Raw genomic sequence first — 25763 nt, 5'->3', positions numbered from 1 at the left:
CTCCCAAAAGTTGCCAGAGTACCCTGCCCTATTTTCCACTGTGACTCTTGAAATGTCTTTTCCATATCTGAGGTTATTTAAAGTTTCTTCTTTTCTTGAAAATTTCTCCTTGGAAAACATTTTTCTCAGTCCTTCCTATTCCTAACCCAGTGCAGACTGAAGAAAAAATGAACTAATACTGAGAATGCTTGACCAAAGCAAATGCTTTCAAGTCCAGTATCCTAGCTAACAGAGACCTCAAGCCAGGAAATATTTGGATGCTGGATCTCCATACAGAAAATGGCTGGAAGAAGTTGCAGAAGGAAGCTAAATTCAGCCAGATCTAAATAAGAATTGAGCTGCTTGAGATGGAATTGAGGAGAAATTAACTGCCCACATCCAAAGCTGATATCCTAAAAAACCCCAATGAGCATCCATTTAACTTCAGAGACATACAGGCTCTGTAGTATTACCCACAGATTCCTCAGCCTTGACAGGGTTCAGCAAGGCAGAAGCCATTTTTTACCTAAATCAGACTGGGATCTCCAAACACCTAGCTCTCCAGAGAAGCTCATTCCAATAAGCATCAGAGAATGGCTTAGATTGGAAGAGACCTTCAAGATCACCTAGTTCAAACTCCCCTGTTGTGGGCAGGGCTGCCACCCACCAGATCAGGTTGCCCAGGAACTGGAGTGATGTTTCCCTTTTTCACCAAGGAATTTTCCTGTCAGTCATGACTTTTCAAATATGATACAGGGGCTTGGCAACCACATCAGCCAGTTCCTTCAGGACCCCGGGATGCATGTCATCTGGCCCCGTAGACTTGTCCACATCCAGCCTCATAAGGTAGTCTCAGACTCGTTCTGCCTTTACAGCAGGGGGCGATTCAGCCCACCTGATCCCCACCTGGATGTTCAGGCACGTGAGAGAAGTGGAAAGCATGACTGCCAGTGAAGACTGATGCAAAGAACTCACTGAGTACCTCAGCCTTCTCTCCATGTCTGTTGAAGCCAATATCCCCTTCTCATTTATCAGAGGGAGTACATTCTCCTTTGCCTGTCTCTTCTGCCCAATGTGTCTAAGAATTCCTGCTTATTTTTCACATTCCTTTTCAATTTCAGTTCTATCTGCACCTTGGCTTTTCTGATCCCATCTCTGCATTTTCTATCATGTCACATAAGAATCTGTTTCTCCCTACTAACAATAAACAGAGCTTTAGGTCTCTTACACACACACATTTACTGCCAGAAAAGAAGAATTCCACCCCAAACTTCTAGAGAGGGGCAGTTTACTGTTATTGATTCTAATGGCTCCTGTTCAGCTTAGGAACCCAAGATATAATTGGATGAGACTCCTCTTGCAACATATGGGGAACCTAGGCACTTTATATAACGTCCTTGAATCTAACTCTGACTGTCAGGACTGGAGGTGCACTGGCTTACATTGTAGCATCCAGTTCCTTTCCACAGACTTAACTATCTTGTTCCAGTAACTACGTTCAGCTAAGGACCAAACTTTAATCATGCCTGTAACCCTCCTGCTGTTCTGAATGCTAGTGCCTGCAGAAGGTAGCCTGATAATACCAAATTGCAGGCTAATTTTGGAATATCAAGCTAAGTGTATTAAGAGCTCTGTGCTATAAATTAAAAGCTTGAAAACCATCAGAAAAAGATTTTTTTAGTGACTTACTAATAGACAAGGAATTCTTAAGTGGAAAAGATTTTTCATTTCATCTAAAAAACCAAGTATTCTGGAAAAGAAAAACAACAAAACAAAAGCCTATCATATGAAGTAAAGCAGATAATTTGTGGTTAAAGTGATGTTTCTGTAACAGCAAGTTCTGGTAACCTCTTTTGTGCATTGATTGTGCTCCTCTTTCATTTTTCACATCCACTAAATTAGAGAAATCATGCTACTAAGCTAGCTACTTCCATCTCTAGTGGCCTTTTAATCACCTGTTGTTAGAGTCTGTGGACATGGAAAGAGACATCTGTATTTTGTGTCAGCCTAGCTCCAAGGACTTCCAATGTCAATACATCACCCTTCTTGGGTGGTGTATTCAATGGTACATTGACTCTAATGCTTATATACTATTGGCAAACTATCCTTGATGATATATGGACAGATTCACTTCAGAGGTAACATTAGTTTTACTAGACGTATCTAGAAACTAGCTGACCTGGGTTCTTCATTTGGGTTCCTGTCACCAGCAAAGCAGAACTAAATGTTCTACTCAGAGTACTGATGACAGCGTGGTTTCAGATGAGTACACATTTGTGGAAGCAAGCCAGAGCATGTCAGCTATGTGCCAGTCATGGAAAGAGGTCTTGTTTACCCTGGTGCACGGTCAGGCAGTGCACTCATAGTTACAGACTGGTCTACAAAAGAAATATGGCACTTGTCAAAGGCAAAATTTCAGTTCTGCCTTTCTTCATCAACTTGATGGGAACTCCAGCATATTTGTGAGTCATGTAAATGGCAAAACCCACCAGCATCACCAGAGCTTTATCAGCACTTTTTTTTACTTAATTTACAACTGCTTCCCACACCCTTAATGCCCTACCCTGACCTATATGCACCAGCTTCTCAGAAAGAATGAGATCCTACCACCTTCCAGGTACCTGACTGTCCACCGAAATGCAAAAAAATTTGACACCTCCCAAATGCCTGGATCCAAAATGCTCCAAAATCCAAACTACACTGACATCATTGCTATCACAAAGCAGCTGAGACAAAACCTTACAAAAGAGGAAAGCTGGGGCCATCAGCTAAAGGAGGAAACTAAGAGTCAGGAAAAAACCCAGAACACATTAGAAGACAAGGGCACAGTCAGTGCAAATACCCAGGAAAAAAAAACCAATAAACTAGAAGACAAATGAATACTCCAATAACCTCGCAGGTATCTTGTAGAGGCTCAGGTCTGGGACTTAACAGCACTGTTAAGGCTCCTTTCTTTCGGGTAATTTCACTGCTTCTCTACGTCCTCAGTGAACTTGGTTTATTGACAGTATAAGCTTTCCTGAAGTAGATGCACAACAACTAATGCAACAGGACCAAGATCTATTAACTACTAAAACTAAATCATCAGTAAGCATAATTCATAATTATTTCCTTGGGCTACTTCTAATCTCAGAGCTGCAGGATGGCTGCAGCTCTAATTTCTACCTCCTGCAAAAGCTGTGCAAAGGAGCAGACCATATTAGTGACCGCAGGTAAGTATATACACTTGTACACATGTGTTCACTTCCCTATGTTTCAGAAACAGGGCTGAATTTTTGTGTGCACTCAGTTTGAAAACAGACGTAAGCAGGCATATGCATGCACGTATCCCAGCTTGTGTGCAAGCACTGTGTACACAACAAAGATCTCATAAATTAATCAAGTTATTCTTGTAGCAAACTGGAGAGAAAGAGATGGAATGAGGCAGGGATTGTTATTGTTATCTCTATTTTTAAATACTTGGAAGGCACTCAGTTACTACAGTGATGAGGACCATATAAGTACCTAGACAGATTCATCTGTGGCAGGAATACTAAGTGTGAGGGTTTTTCCCACTCAAAGGTGCCAGCTAGCTGGGGATTTAAGGGATATCTAAGGGGAAAAAAGGAGAAAAATATTTTGAAGATTTTCCGTTCTTTAAAGGAGGTTAAAAAGTTGAAATAGTTCCGTATAGTTGTGCTGTTTTGCTTTATTTTTTTTTTCCCTGGGAACTTCTGCATAAGATCTGCTCTCCTGGTACTCTTTCATCAGATAGGAAACAATTGTTTTCCTCTTAAGTGGAGTTATTTTAAGAAAAAAAGAAAAACAAACCAACAACAAGGCACACCAGAAAGGCTACATAACTACCATTAAGCATCAATATACACACAGAAACACTTCATGTGCATAATGTAATATTCTTTGCGTCAAGAGATGGACTTATTTGGAAGTCGTGAGAGTAGTTACAAACAATACACAAAATGAGAACTTCCAGGGAAGTCTAAAGACAGGACATTGTCCAGGACTACATGAGCACCGCTGGCTCTCTTACTCGCTGAAGCTTTTAATAAGATGCTTTAAGATGCTTCTGACTAAACACTGTAAAATGAAAGCTCCTCCTCACCAGATGAAATCCACCAGTAATACACAATATCACACCAGGTGTGTCAGATAACACAAGAATATGAACAGTATCTGGTCTCTCAAAACTATTATTTAAAGCTTCAGTCAGGTATATTCTCTCATTTGAACTCTAACAGACAATTCTCCACAGAAAGCAGAAGGCCACCGTGTGTGTGCAGACATGTGGGGGTAGGTGAAGCTCCAGTACGGAGGTTGTTTATCAAAAACACCTAAGTTGTTGCTTTGAAAGTTTTTGTAGTAAGAAAAACATAAGTTGCTGATAAGGAAATTTTTAGTCAACTGTCCTTGTTAACACTCTTCTAAATAAATAAGCACGCTGCATTACTCTGGAGAGAACTTACACTTATCCCTGGCCTCAAGAACTGGAAATTCACCTAGGAGAGGAAATTAAGTTCATGTATAATTCCCCTCTCTTCCTTTCAGCATCCTCTCTAGGGAAGATCTGTGAACAACTTGAGAGCCTTGTTATTAAAGTCTAGATCTGTCTTCAGCTGAGACATGCTGACTGCCTGAGGAGACTGCTGGACTCCTGGTACACAGACCAGCAGGGCAAAGGAAGAGACACAAGCCAGAAGAGGACCTGGGACATATTCGGTTTGGTTCAGTTCTGGCTCAACTTTTTGTGTGGGTGTCCCCAGGAAAGTGCCTGAAATTTAGTGGATAGGCTGCCTGTAGTGTTTTTACCATGAAACCCATCTCAACAGCATAGCTACTCATTTAGAATTACTTGCTCTCTCCCAGCTCTCATTTGAAATGCTCTCAGCTACAGATCGCAGCACTGAGTTCACACAGGATTTTTACACCCTTATTTGAGCCTGAGCAATCTGTACATGATAAAATACAACTTATGTAACTATGCAAAGAGTTCAAACACTTTTGTACTTAGGTTTTATGAAGGTGTTACATTATTTGATGGGTGCATAGACATCTAGGAATGTTGCTGAAACACAGACTTTCTATTCTGAGATTTGGGGGCTGAAGTACAGCAAGTAATTCTTATCTCACACCTATCATAGAATGGTTTGGGTTGGAAGAGACCTTTAAGATCACCTAGTTCCAACCCCCTGCTATAGGCAGGGACACCTCCCTCTAGACCAGGTTGCTCAAAGCCCACTCCAGCCTGGCCTTGAATGCTTCCAGGGAGGGGGCATTCACAGCCTCACTGGGCAACCTGTTCCAGCGTCTCACCACCCTCACAGTAAAGAATTTCTTCCTACTATCTAGTTTAAATCTATCCTCTTCCAGTTTAAAAACATTTCCCCTTGTCCTGTTACTACCTGCCCTTATAAGAAGTCCCTCCCCAGCTTTCCTGTAGGCCCCCTTCAGGTGCTGGAAGGCCGCTATGAGGTCTCCTTAGAGCCTTCTCTTGTCTAGGCTGAAGAGTCCCAGCTCTCTCAGCTTGTCCTCATGGGGAGGTGCTCCAGCCCTCTGATCATCTTTGTGGCCCTCATCGGGATCTGCTCCAACAGCTCCATGTCCTTCTTGTGCTGGAGGCACCAAAACTGGATGCAGTACTCCAGGTGGTGTCTCACACGAGCAGAGCAGAGGGGCAGAACCACCTCCCCTCACCCTGCTGGTCACACGTCTTTTTAGGCAACCCAGGATATGGTTGGCCTTCTGGGCTGCAAGCACACATTTCCAGCTCATGTTGAATCTTTCACTTCCTCAATCTCCACCAGAACCAGGTGAGTTTTATGAGATAGAACAAAAACTGATTCTGGGCATAGATTGAATGAAATGGGGGAGGGAGACATTTCCTAACTGGGAGATCATATTCTGTGAGGTACTGCTTTCAAGGGACAGGAGTATTTTAGCAGAATACCCGAGCGAGGAGAGTTGAAAGGGCAGGGCCATTTCCTCCCAACACTCAGAATACCCAAGAAAATCCAGTACTACTCATAGTTCCAGACAATGGTACCCTTCTCAGCTTCTGATTAGTGCTGTGGGGGCAAAATATCATAGAGCAAGACCTGTTTCATCTTTTGCCATGCAAGCTATGCTCCGTGGGAAAAACAAAATGCACAAGGCATTACAATGCTAGAGCTCACTCACTATCCTTCCCTGTGAGTGAAGAATGTGACCTCTAGATCTGGGCGGACATGGCAAACCATGTTCCATGAGCATATTTAAATATTTACACAAATCAGCCTTGTGTTTTCCCTTTTTTTGAAATCTTTCTCCACAAGTTCACTTGTAGGGCTGTTCCCAAAACCAGTATATTTTTAAATGGTCATTGGAGAATATTAGTGGAAAATTAATTTTGAGTTCTCAAACAAATATTTATATTAAAGTCTACTATAATAATGATCTTGAATTCTAGCCAGGAAATAATGCACTGTTGATCTAAGCACTTCATATGAAGATTATTATTTACTATGAAGATGATTATTTACCCTGCTGGACCTAGCATTCTCCTCTGAATGCAGCAGACACAAAGTATGTAATTTACCAAATTCCTTGAACAGCTGAAGTTGGTGAATGGACAGTTGACTGTACTATAAGATGCACAACCAGGAAAACTAACTAATGAGATCTCTATCCCAACACACACAACTCTTTACAGTTGTTAAATTTTTTTCTAGAAGTATTCAGATTTAAGTCAGTTCAGACACCTCAATTTTAGATAAGCTCTTACGCAGAGCCAATCTGTGGTGTACACAATCAAGATAAAGAAACCTGGAGTCTTTATTCATTTACGGTTTTCTAACCACCCAAAGCAAATATCATGAACTCTCAGGATAAATGCTTGAGAACAGAATAGAAACTGAAAAGAATAGATTCAGTTTCTCAGTACAACTGACTTTCTTCTCTGTACTGCATAGGCTGACTCCACCAAGACATGCAACTTAATTCAAAAGCATTCATTTTCTTTTTACTTAGACCCGGGGAGTTACAGAATTCATCATGAGAAAAAAAAAGTTATCGTAAATTTTCATATTGCTGAATGATAGATATAATAGTCTGAGAAAATGAGATAATGATTACAAATATCAACTAATAATCACATGCATTAGGTACAGAAGAAAGTATGAGATCTATGAATAGGAAAAAGGAGTACTGTAAATCTAAAGAAAATAATGGTTCTGATGTAGTTGTTACCCTGATAAATGTGCTAGTCTGTAAAGAGTAGATTGCATGATACCACCTTGCAACATTCAGTGCCCACTGAAGTTGTCAAGTACTCTTACACTGGCTTCACTAGCCTTTTCCAAGCCACTGATATACCGTAATAGCACACAGTAATGCAATAGTTGTTATTCTTTGGGAAGAGATGAATCGTTATCTGCCCTTTTACAGGTTATGACCAAGACCAAACTACAACTTGTTTAAAAGGTCAAGATAGATAAATGTCATCCTGTGTGGTCATCGAGAGTTTTACTGTTAACCTTCAACATCAGTAGAACTTGCTTCAACCCAAGTGATTATTCAGTATTTATAATACAGATACATCTTCAAGAATTATTGGCTTGTTGCTGCATAAAACCAGGAGGATATAGCGGTGTATACTATACAAATATAGTGGAGATCTGCTAATGCCCAGTACTCTGAAAGTGAAAAGGGACACTACCACTTAGCAGTCTGCGGGAATATTCAAGGCAGTTGTGGGAAAATACTGCTGATGAATGAAGGTCCCATATAGGTCCATTTATCAACATAACCGGTACAGTTTGTGTACAGGATTTTCTTCTCCCATTAGCACAAGCTCTGACACACGCTGTCGCACAGCACTGCTCCACCGTTTTTCTGAAGCTGTCTTTCCCGTTGCACATCCCCTTGAATCAATGAGTAAGGCTGCAAGAACAAGGCAGCATCAACTCAGTGGAAAACGGGACTGTGCCTGCATTTTGTGTTTATCCAGCAATGGACTAAGAGAGGCCATTGCTAGGGTAACTAAACATGACTAAGGATATGGTATCACTGCCCAAAGATCAAACAACATACATTCATTAACAACTACCAATCCTACTACTACTATAAAAGGAGTCTTCAGATATTTAATTTCCTTAAGTGCTTTACAGTGACAGCAATCCCATACGTGTCTTCAAAGAGGGAGAGTACTGACTGTCATAAACATTGACTTTAGTTTCTCCAGCTTTGACTCAGCCTAGAGATGGACCCAAAATTCAGTCTCCACAAACAACTTTACCCACAACAGTTTCTCCATTATGCTAATCAAAACAGTAACAAGATCTGAGCATCATTATTTGCTGTCAGGGCTACTTTTCAGCCATTTTTCCCAGACTGTAATCAAGAGCAAGGACAGTGACTAGGCCAGTACAATTTCTCGAACAGTTTTCATAGTATGATTCTACATTTCACACCAAAATGAAAGGTGGTTTCATTTTTTCCCTCTTGTTGGAAAAGGGAAGTGGAGACGAAGGTTTCATTTTGACAAGGAAATGACCATCTGAAGAAGTGGCTGATAAGAACAGCCACAATATAAATTTAAGACATGCACATATTGTAGACTTCTGGCCAAAATACACAGTATGGAGGTTTTACATTTTGTAAGTAGGTTTTATAGCACACCCAGTTCCCAGAAGAATAAATCACTTTTGCTCAGTTTCTAACTACATACAGCTAATAAAGTACAGACAGACATTTTTTGCTTCTTTGATTTCGAATTCAGTCTCAGGTTGAAAGCTCCGATTCTACTTCATTTTCTTGCAAGTACATGGATTTGGGAGAAGAGAGGACTCCGTTCCATCTCCCCTGCTGCTGCTCTATTTTATGTAGGTGACAGGGTTTATTTGCTTATAATTTCATTACAAAAATAATTGACATTATCTAAGATGAAGTGAGCATTTGCCTGTTCATATTATGCATAAGACTATGCTACAACTAACTAGAATTGTATATTTGAATTAATAATGCAGCCCAGTCAAAATTCTCCTTGAGGAGGAAAAGAAATTTGCCTCTAAAAAGGCTGCAGAATAAGTAAATCTAAGCTAAATTTGGCAGTGGGACGATTTTATTTGTAAAGAAATTCATAGTAAATGAGCTCAGTTCATAATGTGCTTCAACAGTAAAGAGAAAAACATGCTTTCCATGCTGCCCGAATGCTTGGCATAATTTTGCTTGCCTTCCTTTCCTGTTAACTTCAGGATGCAAATGGCTTTGCTGTCAGGGTACATTTGTTCCCACTAATTCAACACTATAACAAGCCAAAATATTTATTTCTTTTTTCCACCCTTTAATTTGTGTTTTATCATATTGGGAACATCATCTACTGATTTCATTTACTGTAGCATTATGCAAGCAACTCTTATGGGAAAGTCACCTCTCTGTAATATGAAAACTAAGCCTAAAAAAAAAGACTCAATGTTTTAGGATATGCTGGCTCAGAGGGCCCAGCATTTTTGGGCAGACCAACACAATGGCCAAAGTGCACATCTAAAATCACTGCTCAAATATCTCATCCCAATAAACACCTTAGCTTTTCAGAGAAGACACTTACATTCTTCTTGCTTCTCACTAGAGAAGATGGACTACCAGAACATATTTCTTTTTAATTAGAACTAGATGATCAAACAGAGCAAACAGCATTTTTTTTTTTTTTAGCTCAATCACTCCCCTGTTCATGAAAGTCTACAAAATGTTGCCTCATATTCGGCTGAGTCTATAATTAAGGCTGATCAAAATGTTTTACTCTGAAAAATACTGCTGATAGTAACAGGATTTTAATTGAGTGATCATTTGTATGCAATGTGCTTCTTCCTCCTACAAGAAATAAAATCAGTTCTCAACTAAACAATTGTTTTTACTGAAAATTCAGGTTTTTTAAAAGAAGAAAACATTTTCTAGATAGATTTTTTTGTTCCACTTATGGAGTAGGAATTGGTTTCTGCTTGCTGCTGCTGCTTGCTCGGTTAGAGGCCAAAAACACAACTTGCCCCTTAGAACAGCAGAGTATGCATTCAGATTCATCCAACTACATGAAATGCCAAAATCAGGATCTCATTTGCTGTACGGTCCCTCTCTATGATCTGCCCCATTCACATCCTCTATCTACTCTCAGATGAGCTCTGTGCAAGTGACTTCTAACTTCACTACCTCAGTTATCAGCTTAAAGTTAGGTGGAATGAATCAGACCACAAAAATTATGTTTATGGACAAGTCTTTGTAATTAGTTTCTTTTGTACACCTTCCTCATTCATGCAGCAACTGCTTATAACATTTAACCTTATCTCTTCTGTTCTCTTCTCACATACCAAACGCTATCTTGTTCTAGCCTTATTTGCATCTGTGATGACTTCTAACAAGTCCTTTGATTTATTGCAGTACGAACTCAGGATCAAATCTCTACTTGAATACATGATTTGAACATATAAAGGACACAACGACACAATCCCATGAAGCCTTAAAGTTTTTCCAAAAACACGCAAAAGATGAGAGGAAAAAACAAGACTGATGCTGTCTGACATCTGTCATTACAGTAAATGTCTATATCCATAACCATATCCATATCTATTTAATTGGTTCAGTATTCTTCATCAGTAAATATAACTTACACTTACCATTCTCACCAGATGTCTTATCTTTTCCATTTGTAGCTCCGGTTCCTTGTCTCTGTTAGAAGAGGGAAACAAAAGCAGTTAGAACAAACTTGGATTTTCCTCTTGAATAGCTAGCAGTTACAGCCGGAATTCTCTTCGACACCTTGGATAGTCGCTCACTCTCTTATGATCCTGTTTTGAAAAACTAGCAGTCAAAACAGGAACGCTCGGTGCCATCTAGGCACAACTATGAAAATATGCATGTAATTGTACACTGTTATCACCTGTTAAGTGATGGGATTTGCACAGTCAGGATAAAATAGTGCAAGGGTATGAGCTACAGCAGGACATTCCCTCAGGTCTCTGCCATGCCTCCACTCGTAGCATTCTTTTGACATTGGTCAGACTTTCCATTTTGTCCTCAAGCACAGATGGAACTTCCCACTTCAATGCACTTAGTCTAAAGAACACCCTCATGACATTCCATGCAAAATACTGTGAATAAATACTAACTGACTTACAGCAAACACCAGTGCAGCCCAAACAGATATTCACCATGGCAAAGCTGTATGAGTGTGGCTACGCTTACATAACTTACTAGCTTAGGAATGGGTACTCAAAAAAACACTTATGCTGCATCCCTCAGAGAGAGCATCTCACAGGTCGAATTAAGGTGCTTTGGCAAACTTCTTTGGTAAAATTTGCGTTCCTTACGCAAAAATTACTCATACTTATGTCTTACTGAAACAGACTAAAGAATCCATCCTCTACAGCTATCCACGTGAAAAACCAGGAGTATAAGTTTATAGTGAATAAATCCAGTTGCGTTCAGAAGCAACACATCTTCATGCATCAGGAAAGTTAACAACTGCAGCGCACTGCAAACCACATGTTTTGTACTAAAATACAGACGGTAATATTCATTCTGTTATGAAAAATCATACAGGCATACTTATCCTCAGGTATTTACTGCAGAGCAGCTGATTAAAAACTCCTCTGGTTTCTGTCCTTCATCTCCCACTGTGTTTGCCTTCTCAGGGTATTCATGATGTAAGCACAAAACCTTCATGTTTACTCTTAGCTCTCATTATAGAAAGCCAGAGGGAGAAAGAAAAAGTTCTTCAAGCCCCTCAGGAAGACAGCAAAAGAGCTACATATGGTCTATCGTACATCCACATGCCCATGGTAAGGTTTCTCATCTTCCTCCCTGTGGCAGACTTCAGTGCATGACTCTGCTCCGCTGCCTTTGCCTCATCTCACACTGTGCAATGAGACAGAGTCCCTACAGAACACAGCTTTGAGTCCATAGCTACCATCTTCCCATGCAATGGAAATATATTTTTGTTTCTCCCTGGAGCTTCACAGTCTACGAGAGGAAAGAAAACTTGGATAATAATGCCCCCCCCCCACAAAAAAAAAGGATTCTAAAGGGTTTTTTTTTTTTTTTAAATCTAAAAGTATAAGTTAACAACAGCTACAAGGCACTAAATCCACCAAGAAACCACTTTTGCTAAAGACAAACATTTATGCCTTTAAATGAAGCTTTGTTAATACTTTGTTAATACTACAATTTCAATCCCTATTTGACATGAGATTTCAGTGTAAGGTTACCATGACCTCCCAATAAAATAAAATACCATTTTCTATAGAGTAAAAATCCAGTAACTATATTACTTTTTCTAAAAATTTACATTTAAATGCCTTTTTTTTTTTTTAAATATGTCTTCTTTCTGAGTATTTCAGGCTGTGCTGCCTAGCTGTTCTGAAGGCTTCTCTTTCCTCCCTAGGCTATACCTGTCAGGTTTGGTCTGCTGTTGATGCAGTGCTAGAATAGGGAAGCACGCATTTCGTGTCTCAGGATTTCCCCTCTGGGAGAGGGGAAAGTTCTGTTAAAAAAATAAATGAAGTCTCAGTTTCAGTCATTGAAGACTTTTTCTGTTCATGAGGTCAATATTGTTTTTTAAGTTAAAATCAGACTAAATACACAAAGCTTGTTTGGAGACCATCGGACATACAGAGAATAAAACCTCAAAGTCTTTTAACAAGCTTCTGATAGCCCTTCCTCCTCTGCTGCACACATAATTTCACCTAAAACCACTGTGCTGTATTCCAAATAAGACCAATGGATTTGAAAGAGAGAACGAGTTTCTTGTTAAAGGGGCACTGCAACTGTTACCAAAAAAAGCCATACACAACACATTCATTCACTTGCAAAGCCACTAGTCTTTTACTTCAATACATTCAGTGGACCTATTTAAGTAAAAAAAAAAAATATCTTCAAGATGCCGATATTATTAGCATTAGCCTCTTGCTTCTTCCTTCCCTTTCACGATGCTACCAGAGGCTGCAAAACAAGGCTTAGGTTTCCAGTGTCATTCCAAGCACAGGACTGAACACAAGGAGAAGTATTTTCAAGAAGCAATGGATTGAAGCCCTTCAAAAGCTGGTATAACAGATATTGTTCTCAGAACCAACAGATAAATTAAAAGCACTGAAATAGGAAAAGACAGTATTAATTTCTGGGCTTTGTTTTTAAACAAGCAATCCTCGAGTTGCTGACCATATTTTAGAAGATAAAAGTAGCCTAATTCTTCTGTTGCCTGCAACTCATAGCCAGCTTCCATCACTCAAAGCTTCTGAAGTTCCCCAGATTCTGTAAGGCAAGGACTGAATATACTGTCCATTGGGTATCGAAGAGGAAACATCAGAGCCAAAATGAACACAAGTCCAAAGCCATAATGATTATCCAGTAAAACAGGATAAACAGTTTTGTTGCTACGTTGTGTAGGAGGAAACATAGTTTATGACTGCTTGGGGCTATATTAATTTTTAACTCAGTGGTTTTGCTGAACATCAAAGGAACATCATTAAAAATGTCTCCAAAAAATCAAAGTCACTCCTAATTTGTCAGAAGTTGAAGGCAAAAGGCTACTGCCAGGAACGACAGTAGGAGAAGAATAGGTTTACTTTCCTGTTAAATTCTCAGTGCTGTACATTGCAGCTCATTAGTGTAATGTAAAAACTACAGAATTAGTCCCCAGGTGTACAAACTAAGGGTAAAAAGTGAGTTTTCAGCCAGGAGGACTTCTCAGTAAGAACATTATATTACTGCAGTGAGGTTTTCTATTCATTCTTCTAACCTACCCTGCAATCTCAAACCTAATTTTTGCTTATTGTTACATTCCCTTCTTGTCTTGAGATTCCCTGACCCTTTCAGCTACACTTCCAAGTTGCACCTCAGCATTAGGGACTGTATCCAGCTGCTGATTACAAAGTTTTCTGGGGCAGAGGGATTTTTTTGTGAGGAGCTACAGGAAGCCCAATATCAGGAGGTGACACTGTCATGAAGCTCTGACAAATGGGTCCTTTCAGCAGTAATGGTTTTCTACTTTTTCATTCAAGTGCAGAGCTGATATGGTATAGAATGCTGTATCCCAGTAAAGCAGTGTTGTGCAGATGTTCAAAAGTATATTGTTTCTACATTAAGGAAAAAAAGAAAGAGCACCCATGAATAAAATTCAAAAAAAAAAAGAAATAGTGGAAAGTTTCTGTAAAGTTAATATCAGAAATGGCCAGTGTAGCCTTGAATCAGAATTTTTTTTTTTAATTATTTCACTGACATAAAATATGTCATTAGTGTGCTCTGTTCTCACCGACTAGAGAACAGCAGTGAGATCAGTGCAAACCCCAGGCTTTTCTTAAGCCTCATTTTGCTACCAGGTCCCTCTCTAACACAAAAGGCATTAGGTGTGTGACAGAAGGAAATACATGTTGGTACAATGCAGCATAAATACGCCTGTCATGGGTCAGCCAGCTGTATGCCAAGAGAGACTTTAATCTGTGCTGCTATCACTGACATCTGTTCTCTATACAGAATTTTCTGTGAAATGTATAAGATGTACCTAAAGTGTTTCACTGGTGTCTTTTCATAGCCTTCTGCTCTGACAAAATCAGCTGCTTTAGCATCCCAATGAGAAAAGTAGTGAAAAATACATTTTAGAAACGTATAAAGTTAAGTATAAACGTATAAAGTATAAACTTTTCCACAGATAAAAATGTTATGATAAGTATTCACTCAAGGACTTCTTAAGTTTGTTAAGTACAGCTCGTAATTTTCCTGGTCTGCAGCACAGAACAATCTGGAGATACGTCTCATTGATGCCTGTTGATTTCAGGACTAAGTATTTCCTCTTCAGTACCTTGAATCTGGGCAATCAGCATGGCTTCATCCAGGAACAAGAAGGAAACAATGTTCTAGGCTGATTTTTACTTAGCGTTGGTTGATCTCCAAAGGTACCAGGGAGGTTTAGACTAATGAAACAAGCCAAAGTTGAGCTCACTTCACTTATAGGCACATAAGATCCTAAAGCATACTTACATCATCATTACTGCATCATTACTTCACAGAGCATTTTCTCTTCTTACCCTAGGTGGAATTGTGAGGACATTACAATTGCATGCCCACTTCCTACACACTAAAGGCAATAAATCAGATATAAAGACAAAAAACCCACAAAGCTACATCCTTCATATAGCCTCGTTTTCCATATACTTCCTGTCCAGGTGCATTACTTGCAATTCCTGATTCTGAGAAAATGATGTTTTCCATGTTTTTTTATACTAGGTATGAATTTGCTATTAAAAATAAAGATCAAATATTCAATTTAAAAAAACAACAGGTAGTGGGCATTGAGAGAACCATTTGCTGTTGCTGGTTGATCACTACATTACAAATGCACAGCACATGAAACTAATTCTGTGATGAGGTGACATCTAGAACTGACTGAGATCAATGGGCATTGTACAACTGCTCTTCTTTCAAGATCAAGCAAACAACTAATTTAGGTCAGAAAGCAGATGAAGACCTGAAATTTAAGCAGGGGCAAGAAGCAAACAGCTAAGACCTGGAACAAGTGGATATACTCTGTAGAATTTGAAATTTCAGTGTAATAATTCAGTGAAATTCATCTTTGCTGGGAATTGTATATCAAAAAGTGTGAAGATGAATGGGAAGCAATAGAATGTGTCTTGGTATATGACAGGAGAGCCATGGACAAACTCTACTGTCACACATTCACTCCAATTTTAAATCTGCAACACCAGTCTGTGATATAGATCGATGGCAAATCCCACTAGTTACACATAAAGAACGCTTACAATCAGAACTGAAGCATCCCAGAGAAGCTTGAATATCACAATGAAAACTTTGTTAGAAGTAAACTCTTCTTATTAGTTTATTTTGCCACCCTTAAAAGTCTCTCCACTTTCTTCCCCACATTACAGACCTCGTACTGAATATTTATGAGATGAAATCATCCTTTGAAGCCCACATTTAAGGTAACAGCAACAAACACAGAGCATCTAGCCAATACTTAGATTCACAGATAGATTCAATCTGTGACTGATGTACCTGCTGACTTCTTGCACATCTTTGCAGGAAATCATAGATCATATCTTTTGAGCACTCAACAGAAAGGAGAAATATTTATCAATGTATATTTCAGTACAAAGCAGTCATTTTTATAACTAAGTTTCTGGTAGAAGTGACTTTCTGGAGACTACCACTTTCCCTAGCTGCTATCACCCTGGGATCTCAGTTCTTTGTGAAAGAGTAGAAACCTATGTAGCACTCTCTACATGTCCCTTTACACAACGGGAATTTTCTATTTTCTGGCCATCCTGTGTTGCCAGGGCAGCAAAATATTGCCAGAGCAAGAGTGCCAGGATTCATCTTTCAATACTGGATGTCAAAATTAAACAACTCCTGGCACTCTGACTATTTCTGTAATTATCTTCATGGGTCAAGCAGTGTTGTACTTGACTAGCTATTGACTGTCCTTAATTTTAAGGATCTCCTATAGCTATTTTTACACATTAAAACCCCACAAGTGGGCAGAGATGAACTGACGTGATTCAAACCGTGGTGGTATTTGAGGACTGGTTTTCAATGACTTTCTTAGTCACTGAAGGCACACGACCATGGGCACATGTGCATATTGACATCCTAGTAACCAAGAAAATATTTCCCAGAAATTAACAACACAGCTGTGGATAACCAGAGATGTTTTTCCTTTTAGACAGTGTGCATCAGTGCCTGGCTCTTGCTATCGCAGTGATCAGGGCAAAATACAGTCTTCTGTTCAACCCTCATATGCCCAGAGGCATCCCTAGCTCCAAAAGGCAAGTCACAGCTTGGTGGAACCAAGCTGCCAAAATGCTGCCTCTCACCTTTCTATATAGGATACAACTTGAACCTCAGCATTCACATCCTTGTACCTTTTAGTCATTTAAACTACTTAAGTCTACAAAAAAATGCTTAGTTCACCCAATAGACAGGGTGCCTTAACCATGGTGGTGTTCGCAGAGTTCAGGCATTTGCCCCAATCAACAAGGTGTGGCTAGCTCACTTTTTGACCAGACAAAGCTTTTGGGCTTGAGTTAAGTCCTCAGCACAAGCACCCAGTATGCTTCCAGGCTAAAGAGGAAGGCAGCTAATGAGAAGGAGCAGAGAGAAGCACTGTCTGAGATGCAGAAACCCACTTACAGTGCTGTATTTATAGATTCTAATAGCACAGAGGAGAACTATGCCCCACTTTCACCAACACTGCACTGCAATTTATAAATCAACACACTGAAAACCTGCTGATTTTGTATTCAAATGCAATGCAGTGTTCTAAACAGAATATTTACACCAACACCAAACATAATCAACATAATTAGCACAAACAGTAGCTTGCTTAATATTTAGGTTATTAGCATATTTTGAATTAAAACATTATTAAGTAGATATTTCTCCAAAGACATTGTAATCACTTTTTTTTCAAGGCAGGGATTAATGGAATCTTTGAAGTTAATTTTGAAAGCAGCTGCAAGAATGTATTTCCCAAATCCTGTTAATTACTGTGCCAGGCATGAGAAGTAATCCTTCATTTTTTTTTTTTTCCTGCAGGAAACAGGGCTTGATCCTGCAAGGCTTATTTCCAGGAGAACTCACATGTGAACATGTACTTGTGTTTACTTCAGCAGCATTAGTTGTTTGAGTGAGAGTTGGAATCTCACTGTGGTACTGTGAGATCTCTAAACTGCATGTTACATTTTGTTAAGCACAAGATAAACAGGGTAAAATTAACTATGGAATAAGCCTTCAAACACCAATTGACAAAAAAATACCTCCATTTGGACAAGGATGGTAATATCCTAATTACACTGCAAATTGATAAATAGGAAACATCAAGGTGACCCAAGAGGAATATTTCAATTACTAAAAATAAATTGATTAAGATGAGAAGTATAAATGAAAAATGACTGGAGTTCCTCAGATGGTTTCTTCTTTTTTTAATCCTATTAGTTCTTATCTACTGGTAGTATTAAATTTGTCACTGCAGTTCCAGAAAGGAAAGTTCTGAGCAGGAAACCAGCCTTAAGAACTCCCCTTCCCAGTATGATCCAGTCCCGCCACACCTCTCCATCCTTGAGGCCTCATTTGTCCAAATAAAATTGCTTGCAAAGCCAAACAGAAAACAGTATCACTAAGATTATTCCAGTGAATAGTACTCTTTCTGCAGAGCTGTGTTGAAAATAATCACTGGAATAATCCAGCTTAAGAAGAGTTTAATTGTTTGCATCAGTCCAACAGAACAGGCAACAGGCTGTAAAGTCGGGATGGAGCACCACAGTTTGATCCTGAGAACTGAGTACCAAAACATACCCTGCTCTGAAATATTCAAAGTCTTCCTTTTCTTTTTTTGGTAATCCTCGAGACACGGTGGGAATCACTATGATCTCCATAGGAGAGCAAAGATACAATAGCCCTAGCTCAAAAAGGAGGAGGTACAGATGGAAGGAAGCAGAATTTCAACCACAGAACCAGGGCAGCATTGACTGGAAGGGACCTCTGGAAGTCTCTGGTCCAGCAAATACCCCAAGGGAGAACATTGTCAATTCTTTGCCAAGCCAGGTCTCGCAAGCCCCAGGGGCAGAGAATCCACACTCTCTCTGGGTGATCTGTTCCAGCACTGCTGCACAACACTCCTAAGATGAAAGATCTCCTTGCATCCCACAGTGATTTCAGCAGATAATTTTACTCTGAACTGAGTTTCTCCTAAAAAACTGGAACTGCAAATGGATCAAAAATTCTTGATAAAAAGAATTTGGAACTCTGGTGTTCTCATAAAAAGTTATTTTGTATCACTATATTTTTTAAATTTTAAATATTCTAGTGCTCCTGATTTGAAATATCATTTGCTAAATAGATCCCAAAACATTTCAGTTATCAGTTCAACATGGATCTGCATCTCCCCGTGACGTTGCATGACCTCAAAGAAACACCCTGCAGCCAGACACTACCAAAACAGCTCGGTGACAGGGAGATCTAGCCACATGCAAACAGCATATCTCCATTATAAGCCCTGGCCATCTGTGCAGGCACAGATAGCGGCAGCTGACTGTGGCATTTGATGAGGAGCTGATCAGAACCCTGGGTACCTGGGCAAAGTGGTCAGAGGGCATCTTGGGTACCCTTTAATATTAGCAGTCTCGGATGGGAAGAGTGCACTAAGCCAATTAAGGGGTCAGGCTCTTCGCTCAGGCATGATATAGCTAATTATGGATGGTGTTGGTTTTCTTAAACAAATATTTACTTTATATTTAATTCCTCCAAACTCTGCTGAAATTGAGGGTAATTTAATTTGCCAAGATACAAGCCCAGATGTAATTGAGTTAGAGGCTGTCTTCAAGGGACAGCTTGGTTATTGATGGCAGAAGTCTGCACTGATAAATTGCTTCATATCTGATCATATCGACTTTATCATTATTAAAACGGACTGTGCATCTTCCCACACCACAGAAGTTCTGGTGCTTTTGCTGTTAGCTTTTTTATTTCCAGTTGTACAATTCAAACAAAATTCCTTCTCGCTTTCTTCCCACATCCCTATTTATGTCAGAGGTAAACAGATGTTACTACAGCCTGCTGGAACTGCCCAGCCAGGTTTTGAGAAGTTATCGATTATGGCAGTTTCAGGTCGCTATACAAACAACCCTCCAGGCAGGCTGTGTGGTCACAGACAGCGACCGCAAGCAGCCCGAGAGCCATTTGCAGTTTTGACAGCAGCTTCTGTGGGGCTGTTCCAGCAGCAGGGGAAATCACTGGACTGAGAGCACACTGCAGCCTTGGCAGCACACCCTACCCAGGGGCTGCACAAATAGATGACGCAGACCTGTTATCTTTGGCTCTGTGCCACCAGGACATCCCTACACAGGGAACTCTGAATTGGCAGCTGAAGCTGCCTTGAAATTGGGCCGTGCTTGACAGAGATTTGTCCCTCATTGTTCAGATCTGCATTGAAAGTGACCCACTGGGACTTCGGGGGAGCAGCTTTGTTTCCAATGCGATGCAGTTCCTAACAAAGCTGCCTTGGCACTGTGCATCTAAGCAGCAGCCAAGCGATTAGAAATAACCCCACCACACTAAGAAGGAAAATGGATGGGGTGATGCACAAGGTCACATTGATTGCCGAGCATCAGGGACAGCAATCATACATGCTCACACAGAATGCAGAGGGAAAAAAAAAAAAGACAGATCACTAGCTTCATCCAAGAGCTGGCTGAAAAATACAGATTTCCACAAATCAGAAGCTCTCCAGACCCTGCAGCTGCTCAGTGAAATTAATGCTACTATCAGCTTTGATGTTAATAGCAGCCGAGAAATTAAGAAAGCAATTTTCAATGTAGCTGTTGGTAGTTCCCAACATTCCTGACCCCAAGGGCAGACTCACCAGGTTCATCTGACCCAGGACTAAGTATTTTTCAGTTTCTGCAGTGTCCTAGCCTTGGAACAAGTTCACAGGAAATCACAGAACCATAGTTTGGTTTGGGGTGGAGAGACCTTAAAGACAATCTAGTTCCAACCTCCTTGCCATAAGCAGGGACATCTCCCATCAAGTCAGACTGCCCAGGGTGCCATCCAACCTGGCCTTGCATGACTCCGGGGATGGGACATCCACTGCTTCTATAGACAGCCTACTTCAGTGCCTCACCACACTTAAAGAACTTCTTCCTAGTATCTAATATACATCTCTCCTTTCTTTTAGTTCAAAGCTATTATACCTTGTCCTACCACTACGCTCCCTGGTAAAGAGCTTCTCCTCATCTTTCCTGTAGGCCTCCTTTGTGTACTGGAAGGCCAGAACAAGGTCTCCCCAGAGCCTTCTCTTCTCCAGGCTGAAGAAGTCCAATTCCCTCAGAAGTTCTTCATGGCCAAGGTGCTCCAGCCCTCCCATCATGTTTGTGCCCTCCTCTGGACCCTTTCCAGAAGCTCCATGTCTTTCACATGCTGGGACCCCATGTCTGGACAGAGTACTCTAGGTGGGGGCCCATGAGGGCAGAGCCAGGGGGGGCAATCACCTGCCTCTCCCTGCTGGCCACCCCTCTTCTGGTGCAGCCCAGGATACTGTTGGCTTTCTGGGCTGCCGTCACACACTGCTGGCTTGTATGCAGTTTGAAAAACTGGTCAGCCAAATTCAAGAAAAGCTCCCTCCCTGAGCTGTCTCAAATACTCCTCCTCCATAGAGCTGTTCTTTCCGATGCAAGCTCAATGAAAATTCACATTTTCTCCGCTCCATGTTACCTAGCAAGATACTGTCACCTTATTCATATATGGTTAATGACAGTCCATTACATGAAGTCATTAAAAAAGGACCTGAATGTGTTCCTCCAGAAAATAAAGCCATGTATTCATTTTGTTAATATCCCAACAGACCTAAGTTTCATGCAGAAAGCAGATTACAACATTCACTTAGATCCAGCTGTGTGCTGTCCGACATGCTGCAGTCTAATGAAAACATCTATTAATTTTAAAGGCTTATGTGATATGACCACGAAAAATAGTGTTAGAATTTGGATTTGCAACTCTCATTCCCCTCCCCCCCCCCCCAATTTACAAGGTTAATGCTAGATCCTTAGCTAATTGTTTCTACATTTGCAGATCTGTCCCTTTAACCAGCTTCAGGGTGAAAATGCACCAAGCTTCTATCCAAAGCAAGGAAGAGAAGGCAGAGCTCAGAATAAAAACCTCATGAAGCAAGTTGAGGGTCTCCTGTAATCTTTCTGGAGAGGCACATTCAGCTTGGCTTGGATGCTAGTGCTGTGCCATAGCTTGGGAAATGAGCTGAAGTGATAGCTAGCCAAGTCTGACCGACCAATTAAAATTGGCATGAAGTTGGCCTGCCTCAGGCATTTGGCTGACCTGCTTAAACTGCAGCACACGTGTGCTGGCACATGCAGTTTAAAATGCGTGCCAAGCCAACAATGTGCTTGTTCTCTTTTTTAAGTGGCGAGTATGCATCTGTCAGATCTGAGTGGAGTAGTGATATGCATGAAACAGCTATGAAGCCTCACGTCTTATTTTTCCACAATGTCATCTGCAGAAACCAGCTACCCCCATTTGCCTAGTCTGCTCTTCCTCCTCCTTCCAGTCAAGTTGATGCTTCTGCTTTGCAGCCATTTCCATCTTCTGTATCCCTTCACCTCACATTTCACTAAAATACGTTTGGAATTTAAGGAATTGCTTCTCAGTGCTGCTCAGATTTCATTCCAGAACACCACACAGTATCTCCCAAGTTCCAATAAAGGCATTGTTCAAGGTATTTCAAACTAGTTTTGAAATGGTGCTTAAAAATTCAACAACCAGAATACCAAGTATTTAGTCCTTGGAATTTGAAAGCTTTTTTTTTTTTTAAACAAGACAGCAGTAGTCCCATTGCTTGGAGCTCTGGAACTAGAGACTAAAAAGCACTAGAAACCAAATGAAAGAGATGCTTGTGATTTTTTAATAAGAATTATTTTTCCATCCCTTACACCCCTCCCCTACTGCCTCACTGAAGACTCGGGACTTGAGCACTTCAGATGTTTACATTTTTAGCTATATGTTTTGGTTCATCTCAGGCCAGCTACACTCCATTACCAACCATTACATTGCAGCTACCTCAGGATGTCTACACTCACCTGTCTGATGTATTGTTTAGTCCCTTTTGAAGGGAAATACATCTTGCACATCCAAAGCCCAGCTCCCTCATTCTCTTATAGAAGAGGGCACTCTCTCCTCTCACTAACTCAAATTCATCCTAGTGCCTGTTCAGGGCTTTGCTGAAACACACAGCTTCTCTGTGGAGATGTAAAGGCAAAGCAGCATGTCAAGTAGTAGGACTGGTCAGACGTGACTCAGCTGAATGAGTCCGGCTCAGAAACACTACTTCACTAAAGCCAACCTTTTTTGTGGGAAAGTATTACTGTATCTGTAAAAATACCCTCACAAATCACTGCTCTTCCTTAATATCCTGCATACCAATAGGTTCAGCTTGGAAAGAGCCACCAATTCACTTGGAAAGAGCCTACTAACTCTTGACAAGATTAACAACCTGTAGCATAACATTACACTGAGAGTTGTCCGGCTTCCTGGGATATAGGCCTGGTCAGTGCTTGCTTGGGTGTTTCTGAACTGCATCTTTTCTAGGGATGACATGACATACCTGAAATCCCCACAGACACCTCTACATCAGAGCGTACAGCTAGCCAGGCTCCCTGCAGCTCTTCACTCTTCCCTATTTTTAGTATAGTCATTTCATGCTGTGAACCAACATATAACCTTCCCCATTCAGGTGCACAGCAACATACAGCCTTTGAGTTTAAATCATTAAAGCCTGAACATTTGGTTCCCATTGTTGTGGTTTAAATCAGCAGGTGACTAAGCACCACACAGCCATTCACTTACTTCCCCAACTCCCAGGTGAGATGGGGGAGAGAATCAGAAAAAAAAAGGTAGAACTCGCAAGTTGAGATAAAGATTATTTACTAAGACAGAAAAAGAAGAGAGGAATAATAGCGATTACAAATTTTTTAAAATATGTTTTTTTAAAAAAACCAAGCAATACACAATGCAATTGCTCACCATCCACTGAGCAATGCCCAGTCAGTCCCTGAGCAGCAGCAGCCCACCCAACCAACTCCCCAGTTTTACAGTCTTGCATGACATCTTATGACACAGAACATCCCTTAAGCCAGTTTAGGTCAGTTGTCCTGGTTCTCTCTCCTCCCAGTTCTTTGTGCGTCCCTTAGCTACATACAGCACTGCTCAGCAACAACTAAAACATTGGTGTGTTATCAATATTGTTTTTCTCCCATAGCCAAAACATAGCAACATAGCAGACAAAGAAAATCAACTCTGTTCCAGCTGAAAACAGAACACCCATTTATCTAGTTATTCTACAGTGGTTTCCCTAGTCCTGGTGGCACTATTGGGTAGCTGGAATCAAGTGAGCTAGCCAAAGAGCAGCAAATAAAGCTGGTGAAAAACAGCTTATACTGTCTGTCAGGCCCTTGGACAGCAAGACCCTGTTTGTGACACTAAATATACACTTGTGCACATCCTGCCATAGATAACATTTCATCTCCACACACTAGAGAATCACAGAATCACCAACCGAGGTTGGAAAAGACCTCCAAGATCATCCAGTCCAGCCATCCACATATCATCAGTATTTCCCACTGAACTATGTCCCTCAATATAACATCTAAACATTTTTTTGAACACCTCCAGGGACAGTGACTCCACCATCTCCCTAGGCAGCCTATTCCAGAGCCTCACCATTCTGTCAGAGAAGAAATTTTTCCTAACATCCAGCCTGTATCTCTCCAGTGCAACTTAAGGCCATTCCCTGTAGTCCTATCACTACTTACATGGGAAAAGAGGAAAAACTCCCACCTTGCCACAGCCTCCTTTCAGGTGGAGGTAGAGAGTGATAATGTCTCCCCTGAGCCTCTTCTACTCCAGAAGTAATCCCAGTTCCCTCAGCTGCTCCTCATAAGACTTGAGCTCCAGATCCTTTGCAGTTTCATTGCCCTTCTCTGGACATGCTCCAAGGCCTCAGTGTCTTTCTTGTAGTGAGGGGCACAAAACTGAACACAACACTCAAAGAGCAGCCCCACCAGGACTGAGTGCAGCAGGATGATCACTTCCCTGCTCCTACTGGCTGCACTATTTCAGATACAAGCCAGGATGCCATTGGCCTTCTCGGCCACCTGGGCACACTGCTGGCTCATGATCAGCTGAGTGTGGACCAAAGAACCTGCAGGCCTCACACATAAGCTAGCGCAACACTCACCAGTTTGCTGCCTCTAACCTGGGAATCTTCAAAGTTTGAAGACAGAAGGACACCACTTTTAACAGCTTTTTTCTCCTCCTTTTGTTTTGTTACTTTCAGCTTCAACAAAAGTTCTCTATCATCATTCTGTCTACCTTCACCATACTCACAGTATAAGCTACACCTCTGTTCTGGGTTATGTTTCATACACTGCATACTAAGGTGATAAGGTAAGAAAATTTAGTGTCTATAAAATAATACTTTCCTCTTTAAGAGGAGAGACAACTCAGCATTAAGTAATATTCAAGGCATGTAGGCAATTTTCACTTTTCTGACTGAACTTGAGCTGCTTCCTCCAAGTTTCATGTTGCTCATAAATGAGGGTACATACCACTTGGTATGAATTGATCAGGTGAGAAAACAGCAGCTGAAGGCCTGGCCAATGCAACACTTATTCCATACACTCTTTTATATAGAAGGTGGGAAGAGACATGGAGAGTGACGATAAATTGGGTTACTCCTCCCCTGACCCTGTCATTAAAAGCAAGCTTCACAATTACAACTCTTCTACAGTTGCTTGCTCTGAGCCCATTCCAAAGACCGCCATTTCTTGTCCTAAGGAGAGACAACTAGCTTATCTCACCTGTCTCCTCCATCTGTTTCCAGAAGAGAAATAAAGAATGACTGTCTTTATTAAAAGTAGATGGAAAAGTAAAGGGATAAAGAATGTTAGTTATGATTTCACCTAGTTTCTATTTATTTAGCATGTCTATTTTTGTTAAACTAGTGTCTAAACAACTCAGGAAAAAGAAACAGAACACCTTTTCTTAGAAAAAGAGAGGCTGTTATTCATCTTTATTAAAGGATCCTACGCCTCATAGAATAAAGCGTTACTCAGCCCTGTGATTTTAAGGCTCTGCTTCAACTGACAGGATGAAGAAAGGCACAGCTTTCCTCTGATACACACAGTCTTCTCCCAGCCCTCTTCAACCAAGCAATGGGTGTTTCATGATTTACATAACCAGTGTCT

At 40.7% G+C, this 25763-nt stretch overlaps 1 protein-coding gene across 2 annotated transcripts in view; it reads right to left on the bottom strand.

The window, feature by feature from the left end:
- PCP4 (Purkinje cell protein 4) overlaps positions 1 to 25763 on the bottom strand; it is a 52830-nt gene that overhangs the window by 22246 nt on the left and 4821 nt on the right. For both annotated transcript variants that reach the window (XM_021405867.1, XM_021405863.1), the window contains exon 2: positions 10620 to 10671. In XM_021405867.1, coding sequence (XP_021261542.1) covers positions 10620 to 10671 — 52 coding nt within the window. The remainder of the gene's footprint in view (positions 1 to 10619; positions 10672 to 25763) is intronic.

Source organism: Numida meleagris, chromosome 1 (genome assembly GCF_002078875.1).
Source record: "Numida meleagris isolate 19003 breed g44 Domestic line chromosome 1, NumMel1.0, whole genome shotgun sequence".
NCBI lineage: Eukaryota > Metazoa > Chordata > Aves > Galliformes > Numididae > Numida > Numida meleagris.
This window is presented reverse-complemented; position numbering and strand designations above follow the sequence as displayed.